The 14,833-nt window shown below is 38.3% G+C and overlaps 1 protein-coding gene across 3 annotated transcripts in view; it reads left to right on the top strand.

Annotated features, from left to right (window-relative positions):
• The window catches only part of LOC126412858 (THO complex subunit 2), a 317,539-nt gene that overhangs the window by 56,728 nt on the left and 245,978 nt on the right, over positions 1-14,833 (top strand). For all 3 annotated transcript variants that reach the window (XM_050082722.1, XM_050082721.1, XM_050082720.1), the window contains exons 5-6: positions 7,435-7,550; positions 12,979-13,112. In XM_050082722.1, coding sequence (XP_049938679.1) covers positions 7,435-7,550; positions 12,979-13,112 — 250 coding nt within the window. The remainder of the gene's footprint in view (positions 1-7,434; positions 7,551-12,978; positions 13,113-14,833) is intronic.

The raw sequence follows: 14,833 nt of genomic DNA, 5'->3' as shown, positions 1-14,833 counted from the left end.
TTAATGTCCAGTTGAGTATGTGGAATGACATTCACAAAGACTTTATGCCCTGGTATCAACTTAACCCATTTACTACCATAGCAGCTGTGTTGTGAAAATGTGCTGCAGCATCACTCATTCACCCATCGGCTGCCAAAGTTTACATTTTGCATTTTCTGCTGATACTTGTATGAATATCAATTTGCGACCAGTTTGGATAATCCTTTTGTGGTGACTTTTTGTCTTAGAGTGTATGTCTTCTTTCACAAGTAAATGTGAATGTCTTTGATCCCCCTCCCTCCATCAATTGGCTGATACACACTGGCAAGAGAATTCTCACTGTTAGACAGTTGACACACAAGCTCATAGTCACACAGGTGCAGCCAGTTCTTTCACCACTTACAGAAAACTGATTTCATTGTTTTATTGCATTGTTTTGACAGTGTAGTGACTTATCAAGTTTCAAAGCGCAAAGAAAATTGAGATTATGGACTCTTCTCAGAATATTGACCAGTACCTAGGAACTTTTTTTTTCCAAAAATGAAGAACTCAATCCTTCTGGAAAAGGTTATTCATATTATATAATGAACCGTAATGCAGTATTTGCTGCAAAACATTCAGGAAAAATTTCAAAATGGAACAGATTTTTGTTTTTCGGATTATATGAGTAGAAGAAAACTTGATGTGATGATAAAGTAGTGTGAATTTGTGCACAGTCATTGTTTTAAAGGAGAACTTTGTACAGAACTAACTGTGTCCAATTTATTATACAGAAGCTTATGTATTGGTAGTTTTACAAATGTTTGCCTTTGAAGAAGAGGAAAAGAAGAAGAGTGTTTCACACATTCCTGGGCTGCTCAAGAAGTAATAAGTGTCATCATCTTGGATGGTGTCTTAGTGTGTCTTCATCAAAGCTAATTTGTCCTTCTTGAGCTCATAAATTCATCGTCAGGATTTTATCCCCCCCTCCCTTAACCCTCGAGCGGGTGCACCTGTGTGTAAAGTGCGCCAATTGCAAATAACATTGTCATGCACAGTTCCATTGTTGTTTTATAATAGCAAGCCCCTACCTATTCCTGCATTACTGTTTCAGCTAGAACAGTGGAAAGTTGTGTTGTCTTAGGTTCATGTGAGCTACAGTAATTTAAAATTAACTGTGAATGTGTCATGTTAGTGTACAACATACGCCATGCGCCTGGTCAATATAAGCAATTTTTCCTTCACTTTTATTTCATTCCTTTTTAACAAATCAAAAGATAACACGTAACAGGATGGTATATTGCTGTGCAGGGGAGATCAAAGCTGACAGACAAAAAGCTTGATTGGTTATTCAACTAGGATTCAGAGTTCCTCTGTACCAAACAACATAAATGGTGACGACTCTGAAGAAGAAGAAGAAGAAGAAGAAGAAGAAGAGTTTATCACACGAAGTGACCGTGATTCAGATTCTGATCAAGTCCACGATTCGGAAGATGACTGTGAATAGCCAGTCTCTACTGGTAGTATTGTTATTGGGAGGGACAAAACATGTAAATGGAATAAAATATGTGGTAATGCGACTACGAAAACAAGAAGAAAAAACTATTTTGAAAGTATTCCGTGGGCCTGTGTGTGTTGCCAGAGGGGTCACAAGTGAAACAGAGGCTTTGTGGACAATGCTTAGCCTGGAAATGATGGATGAAATTGTAAAATACTTGAACATATACATTCACTCTAAGAAAGAATGTGTATAATATTCCAGAGAAAGGGATGCTAAGGAAACTACAAGGTGTGAACTATGGCATTGTTGGGATTGTTGTTTCTCATCAGGACTAAGAAAACAAACCACACAAATGTCATTGGACTGTGGACAGCAAATGGTACTGGTATCGAGATTACGAGAGCTGTGATGAGCTACAGAATATTTCTGTTCCTTTTATTAGGCATCCATTTTGACGACAAGAGTACAATGCAAGAAAGAAGAGTAACTGATAAACTTGTTGCAATAAGGCAAATATTGGATGCCTTTGTGGTGAACTGCAAGAATGTTTATAGTGTAGGACAATTTGTGACAGTACGTGAAAAGTTTCAACCTTTCTGGGATCACTGTTCTTTTGTTCAGTATATCCCGAACAAACACACAAAGGTATAAAGATTTTTGTTTTAGCAGATGCTAAAACATTCTTCACTAGTAATATTGAAGAATATTGTGGAAAATAACCTAAAGGGCCATACGATGTTTCTAATTCTCCCTGTGATACTGTAGGAAGGCTAGTTACTCACACTGAAGTCTAAGGAAGAAACGTTACAATGGATAATTAGTACACTACCTATTCCTTAGCCAACTCCCTTTTGAAAAAGCGACTAACATGCATGGCACATTGAGAAAAAACAAACACGAGATCCCACAAGAACTTTACCTGGGAAGTGTAGGGCTATCCACTCCTCTTTATTTGGTTTTCAGAATGATATGACGCTAGTTTTGTATGTGCCGAAGCAAAACATGGCAGTTATATTACTTTGAACTATGCACAATTTTGGAATTGTTGACGAAATTACAGGTAAACCAGAGATAGTTTTGGATTACTATATAAGAAAGAGAGGAGTCGACACATTCTATCAACTGGGAGTTGCATATTCCGTTGCACGGGTGACAAGAAGATGGCTATTGGTTGTATTCCATGATCTAATGGATATAGCAGGAATGAGGCAAATCCAAAAAAGAAGAGAAGAATTTTCTTGAAAGATTTAGCCCTGTCTCTTATGAAGCCTCAACTAGTGGAAATAGCGCATACTCCTTCACTTCCTGCCGACATGGCAACTTTCCTCGTGAAACACAAAGATCAATGTGTTGAAAGAACTGTGAAGCCTACCGAATGAAAGAGTGTTTTTGTTTAGTATGTGCTTAAAAAGTGTTGAAATAGTCACCTGCAGCAATAGAATGATATGAAAGTTTCTTGTTTGTTTAATCAAGTAATAAATTAGTGATGTAATACAGTTTTTTGTATTGTTGTTTAAATAAACTAAAATTAAACTGTGATTTAGCTTATACGTGTTGCCCTTTGTAGCATAATGACAGGTTTTGACTACATATGTACGAAGTGCGCCGCCCGCCTGCTGTTGTTACAATAATCAGCGCCCCTGCTTGAGTGTTAATGGCGTAGTACTTGGCAGTGTTGATTGTTCATCAACTGGAGCCGATAACTGCCTCTCAGAATGACTTCACTTTTTCATATAGACAGACTGAAAAGTGAATATTCTGGAGAGAATCTCATTTGACCCACTGACAAGGAACTATTCATATAATAAAGTTAGTGCTCAATGGGTTACGAAGTTGTTAATGAAACAACAAAAACATACGGGGAAAGATGGAGATCTTGGAGATGGAGAAACATGGAGATCTGTAAGAGACTTCTGAATCTGTTACGGCAAGAAGTGGAGAATTTTTTGAAGCATATTGTCACATGTAATGAGGCATGGGTCCATCATTACACTCCAGAATCGGAAATGCTGAGTAAGGAGTGGTGAAGAGAGGATAGACCCTGCCCAGTGAAGGCAAAAACCCTCATCTCAGCCAGAAAAGTTCTTGCGGCTGTGTTTTCTAACTACAGAGGAGAATTACTTTTTGATTTTCTTCATGATCATAGGGTAAATGCAGAATACTATTGCCAACTCTTAGTGTCAGCAAAAGCCACCTACTGAAATAAAAGGCGAGGAATGCGTTTCGGAGATGTCATCCTTCTCCAAGACAATGCTGAGCCTCATACTGGGAATTTGTCTTGGGGCATATTGGAGGACATGCACTGGGAAACTCTTGACCACCCTCCCTACAGTCCAGATTGGCCCCACCCCCTTGACTATTTTTTGTTTGCATCTATGAAAGAATCACTTGGGAATGATTCAAAAAACAAGGAGCATATCAAAGAGCGTGTGCGCAATTGGTTGGTGATGCATCCTCAAACATTTTATTGACAAGGAATATTCAAGGTTCCAAATCGCTTGCAAAAGTGTGTAGAGCACGCAGTATATTATCTAGAAAAAAGCTGAAGGTTCAGTTTTGTAAATAGTTATTCAATAAATGTATAGAAAATAAATTATCATTTATATTTGAATCTCCCTCGTACATGGGTCTGCAACATACAGGGGTTGGCTGGTGGCTAAGGAAGAAATGCAGTACATTTGTTTTTTGGGTACAGAGTCTATTTGCAAATCAAAAAGAATTTTGTGTTTGCACATTTCTGCTAGGTTCAGTGTTCTTTTATGTGCTCTCATCAACGCAGATTATTCATGAATGAAAGCAGCTCATAAAGCAATCAGGATAGCTTCAACCCATCATGTGCCCCAGAATCATTTCTCTTCAATATTTTTTCATAAGGAAGTACAAATGAAGTCTTTTTATGTTGTTCTGGTTTGCATTTGTTGTTTCCAGATTTTGCAGATTGATCTTATTTGTCTGGAACTGTGGACAGTAATTATCTTCCCCATATCTTTATAATCTGTGATATTAATCAGACAGAAAAAAATGAAAAAAACATGAAATACTGTCCAAATTCTCTTGTTGAACAACTCGGCCAAAGTGGGACACGATAAAATAGAGCATGAAATAGGGAGAACACCGAACAGGACCACAACTGTTGCACGTGCCCCTCCTCATAGCATAGGGAGACTCTTGCGCCTTCACATGGTGGTTCATGCACATACACAGACATGCTTGACTCTGCACCAGTGTGTCTGTGTCTTTGCCTCTTTGTGCAATGGTCGAATGTACCTAGTGTGCACAAAAAGCTGCACAGATGTAAATGTACCTATACCCACTCTGTTCTAAATTGCTCAAGCTACACGTGAAGGTGAGGGAAGTGTAACTCCACCTTTACGTTCACCCAGTTAACATTTACCTTAAACCTCCTGACAGATTAAAACTGTGTGCAGGACCAAGATTTGAACTCGGGACCTTTGCCTTTTGTGGACAAGTGCTCTACCATCTGAGCTACCCAAGTACGACTCACGACCCGTCCTCACAGCTTCAATTCTGCTAGTACCTTGTCTCCTACCTTCCAAACCTCACAGAAGCTCTTCTGTGAACCTTGCAGAACTAGCACTCCCGGAAGAAAGGATATTGTGGAGACATGCCTTAGCCACAGCCTGGGGGATGTTTCCAGAATGAGATTTTTCACTCTGCAGTGGAGTGTTCGCTGATATGAAACCTCCTGACAGATTAAAACTGTGTGCTGGACCGAGACTCGAACTCGGGACCTTTGCCTTTCGCGGGCAAGTGCTCTACCAGCATTAATCTGTCAGGAGGTTTCATATCAGCGAACACTCCGCTGCAGAGTGAAAATCTCATTCTGGAAATGTCCTCCAGGCTGTGGCTAAGCCATGTTTCCGCAATATCCTTTCTTCCAGGAGTGCTTGTTCTGCAAGGTTCGCAGAAGAGCTTCTGTGAGGTTTGGAAGGTAGGCGATGAGGTACTGGCAGAATTGAAACTGTGAGAATGGGTTGTGAGTGTTGCTTGGGTAGCTCAGTTGGTAGAGCACTTGCCCGCTAAAGGCAACGTTCCCGAGTTCGAGTCTCGGTCCGGCACACAGTTTTAATCTGTCAGGAGGTTTCATCAGCACACCACTGCAGAGTGAAAATCTCATTCTGGGACCACTTTCCTGGTGTGTCCCTATATTTACAATGTTAAATCACTTCCACTTTTGTGTTAACATTATAGAATTCCCACAGCCCATACATAATTAAAGAATATTATTGCAGACAAAAAAGGTGTAATTGACATAAAATAGCACTAAAATGGCATTAGCCTTCAAGTAGTGTTTACAGATACTACACAGCCACCTTTCTGGAGCCTTGGCCTCCCTAATCACTAGTTCTAATTGACAAAAGCAATGAAAAGTCAGAATGATTTGTGTCATTTGTGATTTGTCTACTAACATTGCCAACCTAGCCAAAACTATGTTGTCTGTAATGCTGTTCATAGCCATCATGTTAGTGAAGGTGGGGCTGTGGTGGGTTAAACTTAAGTATTAGTTTGAATGGAAGAAAAGGTGACAACAAAAAACAAGAATTATATTAGCACTTCTTCCTGATCATATACGAACTTGTTTCAAACTGTGACAGGTTAAACTTCAGCATTTTTTCGAACCGAAGAAGTGTTGGCAATGATTAACAAGAGCTATGATAGTGCTGCTTACAGATAATATGTGAACTAGTTTCAAACTGTTGATGATGTGTCTCTTGTGTAAAGTATATGAAGTTCATGGAATTTGTAGGGACATTGTAAAAAAAAAAAGAAAAAAAAATCAAAATCTTTGATTTGCAGGGAGATGTTACAAAATGGTGTTTGGTGTACAGTTTTATGAGTGTAGTACGTAGTGATTTCTGTGGTGGTGGCTAAGTTTGGACTTAATACCAAGGTTAAATAGCTGCAAGTGAAATGAACAGCTACGCTATTGACAACCATAATTGTCTCTCACTTCTACAGTTCTTTTGGAATACATCCCAACTTCTGAGGTGTTGGTTGGGTCAATACTTGACACTACAGCTAAATTTAACTGCATATTCTGCTCAATATGTGTGTCCCACATAATTATATTTCATTATGCCGCAGCATATCTGCATACAGTTAAATCAAGATCACATTCATTTAATGCAGTTGTCTATTCACATCTGCTATCCCATATTTGTGTGTGTGTGTGTGTGTGTGTGTGTGTGTGTGTGTGTGTGTGTGTGTGTTTGTGTGTGTTTTAGTTTTTTGTATTATACTTTCGGACATCCGGTAATGTTTTACCAAATGTAGCAGTGAATACAATTAAGAAAGATATTTCCATGGCATGTGTAGGTATTAAAACTTTTGAATATCTTTGTGAACTTGAAAACTAAATACTGAAAATTCATCAGAAGAAATTGTAATAAATAAAAATTTTGGATGTTTTGGTAAAATGGTAGGAGCCACTAATATGTTCATGAAATGTCCAACTTATACAAGACCAAGGGTTTCACATTAAAGGCCAATACAGTTAGTAAAATGACTCATAATGTTTAAAAAGTTATTTGTCACAATTTAACTTTTCTTGCTATTCACATTTTTTAAAAGTCCCTTGTCAAGTTTAAAAGCATTTTCACTGTACTGGCAACTATCAATATGCTCCTGTGTGGATGAGTCTGAATTCACACTCATATGCATAAGGGAAAATATTGCTATTTAAAATCTATGACTGCACTTATTTTAATTTTTTGCCTTTGTAATATCAGGGTTTAATGTTAAGGTCTCAGTGTAGTTTAGGTTGTAGTGATGCAGGTACTTGTGCTAGTGCAATTTGCTTGAAGTTAAATTTATTCTTAGGTCTACAGTTGACAGACTGAAAACATTGCCCAGACCGTTGCATTAATTGTACTGTTATTTTAATTTACCAATTGTTTCTACCAGATACTTAAATTCTGGAAGTACAACAATAGAATTAATTGTTGATGTGGTAGTTTTTTTCAGACAAGTTACTGAAAGAACGTTTGGAGATTGATACTCTGCAGGATGTTGGCACGCTAAAGAACAGAAGTTTCTACACAAAGTTCATAAAAGTGAAGACAAAACTCTAGTAAGTAACAAGTATCTTTTGAAAAATTGCCTTGGAAGGACATTGCTTGATGGATTTGCTGTATGCTGAAAAGGCAAAAACTAACACACACAATATTGAAGAAAGTCCTTCCATACCTAACACAATGTTGTATATGAGAAACACCTACCAATTCCTAAACTCGAAACATTCACCATGGGTGATGTGCACATTAATCAAAGGCAGGCTCCTTTTTCAAGAGAATGTAGAGAAGACTTAAAAGAAAAACAAGGGAAAAACATATAAAAATACTCAAAGGGTGAGAACCAAATGGGGGAGGAAGATTCTTTTTTAATGTTGATTTAGGGGATATGATATCATCAGAGATGTACTAATAAGATTCTGCTATTTCATGAGTTAGGTATAGCTGATAAAACTTTGAGGGGGAGGGGGTGGAGGACTTGATAAGTGACAGACAGAATAAAATGATCAGAGGAAGAAGTGAAAAGAGATTACACTAATACTAGTACAAATCTAACACAAAATGGGAGAAATATTCATAGAAAATGGGCTAAAGGTGAAATGGGCTATACCCACAGCATCCATAGAATTTAGAGATGTAAACTTGCTGCGTGGAAGGTGCCGAATAGAGGGGACAAAAAAATCAAGAAGGGGAGGAGGAACAAAACGAAACGTCACAGATTGAGAGGGGTATGTGATGTTATTTCGGGATTGCAATATTGAATTAAATATATAAAGAACTTGACAGTATAATCCCTCTTATCAGTATGATGTTGCGCCCCATTCAGTTGACAGGGGTGCCATAAAACCATTGTATCCTCTCCTCAGGCAAGCCTGCCTACAACTGTTGTAAATGATCCTTGATATCCTGGATACTGACACTAGGATGGAGTTGATGTCCGAGCTGGTCACACATGTTCTATTGGGGACAGATCTGGAGATCTTGCAGGCAGTGGGGGTACCTCAAATAATGCAGATGAACTGTGAGTTGAAGAAATGGATGGATGTTAGTGAAAATGAAATGAAAATTTTCATAGGAATTTTTTCATTACAAAGTACAGTCAGTGTACTCTAACAAGACCGGTCCGAGTGCGAAACGATTTGTGTTCTAAATTTTTTTGAAGATCATGCCACAAGACAGATACAGATCGATTACAAAATACTGCCACTTTTTAGATAATTATAATTTCAGCCAAGATATCCACCCAGGTTGAAAGTTACAAAACATTTATAAAGTTATTGAATATTGATTAAACAAATTCATTTCAGCTTTAGTTATGGAAAGAAATGTGGGCACAAGTGAACACTTATTATTACTCAAAGGAAGTCTGGCTGGGAACAGTGTATACCAATGGAAAGATTTAACTTTGGTATACAGTCATTTGTTGTGTGTGAATCACAGTCAGGTTACATGTGGAACTTTTTGTGTTGGCAAAAATACGACTTTCCTGGATAAATATAAACAATACCCTGTGTCTTTCAAAACTGTTGTGTAACAACTGACAACTTTTTACACATCCCCTAAACTTGCCAGTTATTTTGTTCAACACACAACAGATGCCTATGCAACTCTCCAAGCAAATAGACAAGTTGTGCCAACCATGGATACAGCCATAAAACCTAAAAAGGGAGAAATTAGAGCTTTCCAAGGAGACAGCAGAAGAAATATTACAAGGAAGTAGTTCAGTATAGTATTGATTGGTCTCTGTTCAATACCTTTATTTTATCCCAAAAAATTCGAACAACACAATTAAAACATTTTTGGAATTTAGAATGGAAGTAATTGAAGTGATGTTTTAGCATTACCTTGACATGTACAAGGAGATACAAGTGCACCAAGACTGATAGAAAGGCACTTCATATCCCACAAACCCCAAATCTAATAATAAAGAAATCTCATAGAAGGCTTGCTGTATGCTATTGATGTGGTAAAAATGTGGATACAAACAAGAACCTGGTGCAAAGATTGCAACATGATTATGTGTATGGAACCAAACTTCAAAATATATCACACTCAACAAATAATGTAATATCAAATAAGTTTTTTGTATTTCTCACATTATGTACTTTAAATTTTGATTGAAAATTGCTTCTAAATTCAGTTTTTGGTTTCATTGTTACATTCCTTTAACACAATCTTTATAACTATTGTAATAACAAAATAAAATTTGCCTACAATTTTATACAGAAAAATCGGAAAATTGCTTGGAGTTGGAGGACCACAGAAGTGACACTAGCCTGAGACCATGCAACTCCCTCTTACCCAGTCCCACCAAACCAATTTGAATCCTCCAATTGAAAAGCTGTGAAAGCTCCACCTCCAGAAAAAATGCTCCGTGATCAGTGCAGCATGCTATCCATCCCATTTCTAGTGATACCCTGAATGTGAATCTCATCACATAACTGATTTGAAGAAATTCATGCCGGTTGCTGTGGCCGAGCGGTTCTAGGCGCTTCAGTCTGGAACCGCGCAACCGCTACGGTCGCAGGTTCGAATCCTGCCTCGGGCATGGATGTGTGTGATGTCCTTAGGTTAGTTAGGTTTAAGTAGTTCTAAGTTCTAGGGGACTGATGACCTCAGATGTCAAGTCCCATAGTGCTCAGAGCCATTTTTGAAGAAATTCATGTTGCTACAGTAAGCTGGGTTTAGTGAACAATTCTTTATTCACCAGCCGCACTCATGGTGGTAACATGAATTTTTTTCAAATATACCTGTGCTGAGGAGCACATTTATTTAAAAAAAAAAAAAAAAAAAAAAAAAAAAAAAAAAATAAGAAAGTTCATGTTATTTTTGGCCATTTTCTTCAACTTTCACATCTCATGGTCCAGGCTTTGGAGCAACTGTTCCATTCTTACGTTAAACAAAAAGAAAAGAAAAGGAAGGAAAAAAGTAAGTTCATGCTATTTTTAGGCCATTTTGTTAACCTTGCACATCTTATTGTCCAGGCTTTGGAGCATCTGCCCCATTCTTACGCACAACTCAGTGTTGGGATCCAAGTATGGGAGCTCTACATTCTGTTTTCTGTCATTTACAAGATTTAACTTTCATTTATTTCAGTTGCTAAACTAGCAAATGTGACTCCCCTATGATAATCCAGATTTCTTTTTAAAACAATTCCCATTTATTCTTCAGTCTCATTTGCACATTCTTTAATATATGACGGTTCGATCCCTGTGGATCATCTTCACATATGTGTAGTTGTGTCGAAACCCGTCATGTCTCTCCTCATGTGAGAGTGCTGGTGTGTCAGTACTCTGGTAAGAAGTCGTGACACAGGCACGGCAAGTTACTGATGCAAGCATAACATCTACATTGATAAGCTTAAGGGACTAAGTTTGTTTAGGTTGGCCCTTCTAGTACACTGGAATTAAGAATGAACAGATTCATTATACTATCTATTTTGGTATAATAATTGTACTTATTTATCTTTGCTCCCAATATTCAGTCATTATAATAATATTTTTGGAATTTTGTGATGATGATCTCTATTTCTTTGAGTAGTTGAGTGCAGGAAAGCATTCCTACTTTGATCCATAGCTGATAAGATCTGACTGTAATGAGTAGCTACAAAATTTTTCAAATTAAGAGTTCAGTCAAATAAAAGTGCTAAAGTTCATTCAGGTCATCCATTCAAATTTTGTGGAACATGAACTAAGTGCTGGAGGTGACTCTGTGACACACACACACACACACACACACACACACACACACACAGTTTGTGGAGTTTTCCAATGATAATGAAAACTTGTAGGGAGATAATTGTCACTCATTTGGTACATGAGAGGACATGTCAGATAATGACAAGTGTGTATTAACTGCTGAGATTACGGGCTTATTGTGCAGCCCAATAAAACAATTTCTGAAGTGCATGTCACCTCAAATTTCAGATGCTGAAAGTAGCCATACTTGCCTGCCTTTTTTGTCAATAAGGTATTAAAAATTGTTTGACAGTGCTCAGTTTTTGTATTTCAACATATTTGGAACATGCTTTCCTAGGCAGTGTGTTTTGTATATTATTTCATAGTAATATTTTTGTTGCACAGCTGTAGGGTGCCAGTTGTTGAACTATATGGGGAAAAATCACAAGTTAGTTACAAACTAAGGCATGCACACACTTTATTCAACATGTAAATGTTAATACAGATATTTGGATTTAGATTATAACATGTTTGATATGCCTGCCAACGAATAGCGAAATTCTGCACAACCCACTGAAGTGTCGGAACCCCAATATTGTTGATGACCTCCTGAATGGTTGTTTTCAGCTTGGAAATGGTTTTGAGGTTGTTTCTGTACACCTTGTCTTTAATATAGCCCCACAAAAAGGAACTGCATGTGTTCAGATCCGGAGAATCTGGCAGCCAATCGAGGCCCATGCCAGTGTTCTCTGGGTACCCCAGAGCCAGAATGCAATCCCCAAGAATGTGATCTCCAAAGTGCTCCTTCAGGACATCAAACACTCTTCTGCTTCAATGGGGTCCAGCTCCGTCTTGAGTGACCACATCCTGTTGAAATCTGGGTCTCTTTGGATAATGGGGATGAAATCATCTTCCAAAACCTTCACGTACTGTTTGGTAGTCGTCGTGCTATCAAGGAATATGACACTGATTATTCCATGACTGGTCATTGCACACCACACAGTCACCATTTGAGGGTGGAGAGATTGCTCCATCACAAAATGTGGATTCTCCGTCCCCCAAATGCATCAATTTTGCTTATTGATGAACCCATCCAAATGAAAGTGGGCTTCGTCACTAAACCAAACCATATTCACATCAAAGTCCTGTTCATCAATTCTGTGAACAGTAGTGTTGGTGAAACACAACTGCTGTTCCATGACCCAGGGGTTTAATGGTTGATGGGTTTGAATTTTGTGTGGGAAGAGATGCAGGACTTGAACAATAATTTGTTGTAGTGTCTCCCAGTTGATGCCCACTTGTTGTGCAGTTCATCTGATCGATTTCCTGGAGCTGGTTTGAAACACTGTGTGTGTCTTCTCGATGTTTTCTGGTGTTTTCACCCTTTTTGGATGACCGACATTGCCAACACTGTCATCACAAACACTACCCATTCTTTCAGATTTGTGAATCAAATTCTTGATTGTTAGCACGTGGAACCAGTTGTCTTGAGCTTGAACTCTGTTGCAAACTACCTTGAGTTGCAGTTGGGCTGTTATTACTCACATAGTAGGGCTTCACAGGTGCTATACGCTTAGGCACTCTGTACCGTGACATTTCCACATGCAAATGGCCAACAACAACAAGGCACATGTGCATGCACATACCAATTCCCATCATGCCTCATGGCCAACCATGCAGTTTGAAGTCCTAACATGAATCATTCAGAAATTATGAAGGTTTTATTTCATATAGTTCAATAATTGTCATGCTGTATATTTTTTACATTGTAGATTTGTTATGGCTCTTATTTGTTTTGTATGTTTTGCAGCTATAAGCAAAGAAAATTCAACTTGTTTCGTGAGGAAAGTGAAGGGTATGCCAAGCTAATAACGGAATTAAATCAGGAAGTATCTGGAAACGTCACCCCAAAGAATATCCTCGAAGTTATCAAATCTTTAATAGGTAAATAAATTCAACAATTTCTAACAAGTGTTGTTTTATACCTCAACCAAGCAAAGAGTGTGTCTGGTGGTGGAAGTCCGCACTGTACTATGTTGTAGCTTAGACATAAGGAAGTAACTATTTGTGTGCACTAAAACTTTTTTATAATTCATATTACTCTCCAGTCTGGAGGGACTACAGAGGATACACTGCATTTTATGTAGCTTCAGATATACTGCTTTATTCTTTTAGGCACATTCTTTACTTGATTGAGTTATGCAGTCTGTTTATTGATGGCTAGACAGATACAGAAAATGTACTTTACTCTTTCAATAATATAAAATTTTACTCAATGGAGAAGAGTGAAATCTGAAAATTACCAATCTTAATACTGTTCCTAAAAAATCTTATTGTTGAGGTTCAAACTGAAAATTACAAATCTTAATACTGTTCCTAAAAAGTCTTATTGTTGAGGTTCAAAGAGCAGAGGCTATGCCTCTCTAAGTTGGTCTTCTTTGGCACTCTGGTCAGTGTAGCAGTGTCCTGTCAGAGGCAGGGGTCGACTACTAACCTTGCTGCTAACTTCTGCATACCTTTCCACCATGACCAACACTAAACTAGCAGAATGCTGAATGCTGCTCAGTGCTATATGCTCAATATCAGTGGCTACTTCACAACTGGTGCCATCTGGATTCTTTTCCACAATACCGGTTTCTCTGAATTGCGTAGATAGGATTTCTCCTTATAACATATACTTTGTTTCCATAATCCTTCTGGCCCATACCCCCTTCCCTCCTCTCCCATGCCCTCACTTTACTCATGTTGCTCTCACACCCTCCTGCCTAGTCTCCACCTGTCGCAATTCCATCACCCCATCCCAACACATTCCTCCACAGCGTTGTTTGCTGCTTACAATACTCCTTCAGCCAGAATGAGCCCAGCCATGCCATATTCCTATCTCGTATGCTTGCTGTCTCCCCCTCCCAACCAACCTTCATCAAACACACCCTGTCATTCCTCCATCTTTCTCTCCGTGTCTAGTCAACCTGCTGTGCTGGCACAATGTAGTCATCATGGTACAGATGTAAGTTTGTATGCATATTCCATTGGCTCTGGAGAAGAATTTGTATGAAAACTAACAACAGTTCTCAGCCTTGTCTATGTGCCTGTCGATGACGCAAATGCTTCAATTGTACGGGGATAGTTAGCTTTACTTCTTCCATTATAAAAATTTAACTGTTAACCTTTTTTATGCTACAGGCATACTCTTTGCACTTTGTGCTCAGGGTGGCTATTGTTATGCCCACTGCTCACCAATGGTGATGTCTGTGCTGAGAGATAACATTGCAGCAGATATGAACACTTATCCTCCGATTTTTCAAAAAATGTTAGCTGAAAAATGTTGATTTATTTTTGCACATGTTACAGTATGATATCGTCAGTCTATAAAGAACTGAATTTCTTTTCATTACCCGCCATACTTACCATGCTGCATCAAATTAAGTAAAACATTGCATGTGATTTTAAAGAGTTTACACAGGTAGAAATGCATTCTGTAAACTTCATGTGTGGTTGATACTGAAATTTCATTTAATATTGTGGACATGATTGGGTTTTATATCCAGTGGACGGTCGCACGACACATCCAGTTCTGCCTATGCGGACTTGCCGGGTGCTGTAAAATACTTACCATCCAATTTTAAGAAAACTAGTAGGTGAAAAAATTTATATTTGCTCGTCTC

Source organism: Schistocerca serialis, chromosome 7 (genome assembly GCF_023864345.2).
Source record: "Schistocerca serialis cubense isolate TAMUIC-IGC-003099 chromosome 7, iqSchSeri2.2, whole genome shotgun sequence".
In the NCBI taxonomy this organism is placed as follows: domain Eukaryota; kingdom Metazoa; phylum Arthropoda; class Insecta; order Orthoptera; family Acrididae; genus Schistocerca; species Schistocerca serialis.
This window is presented reverse-complemented; position numbering and strand designations above follow the sequence as displayed.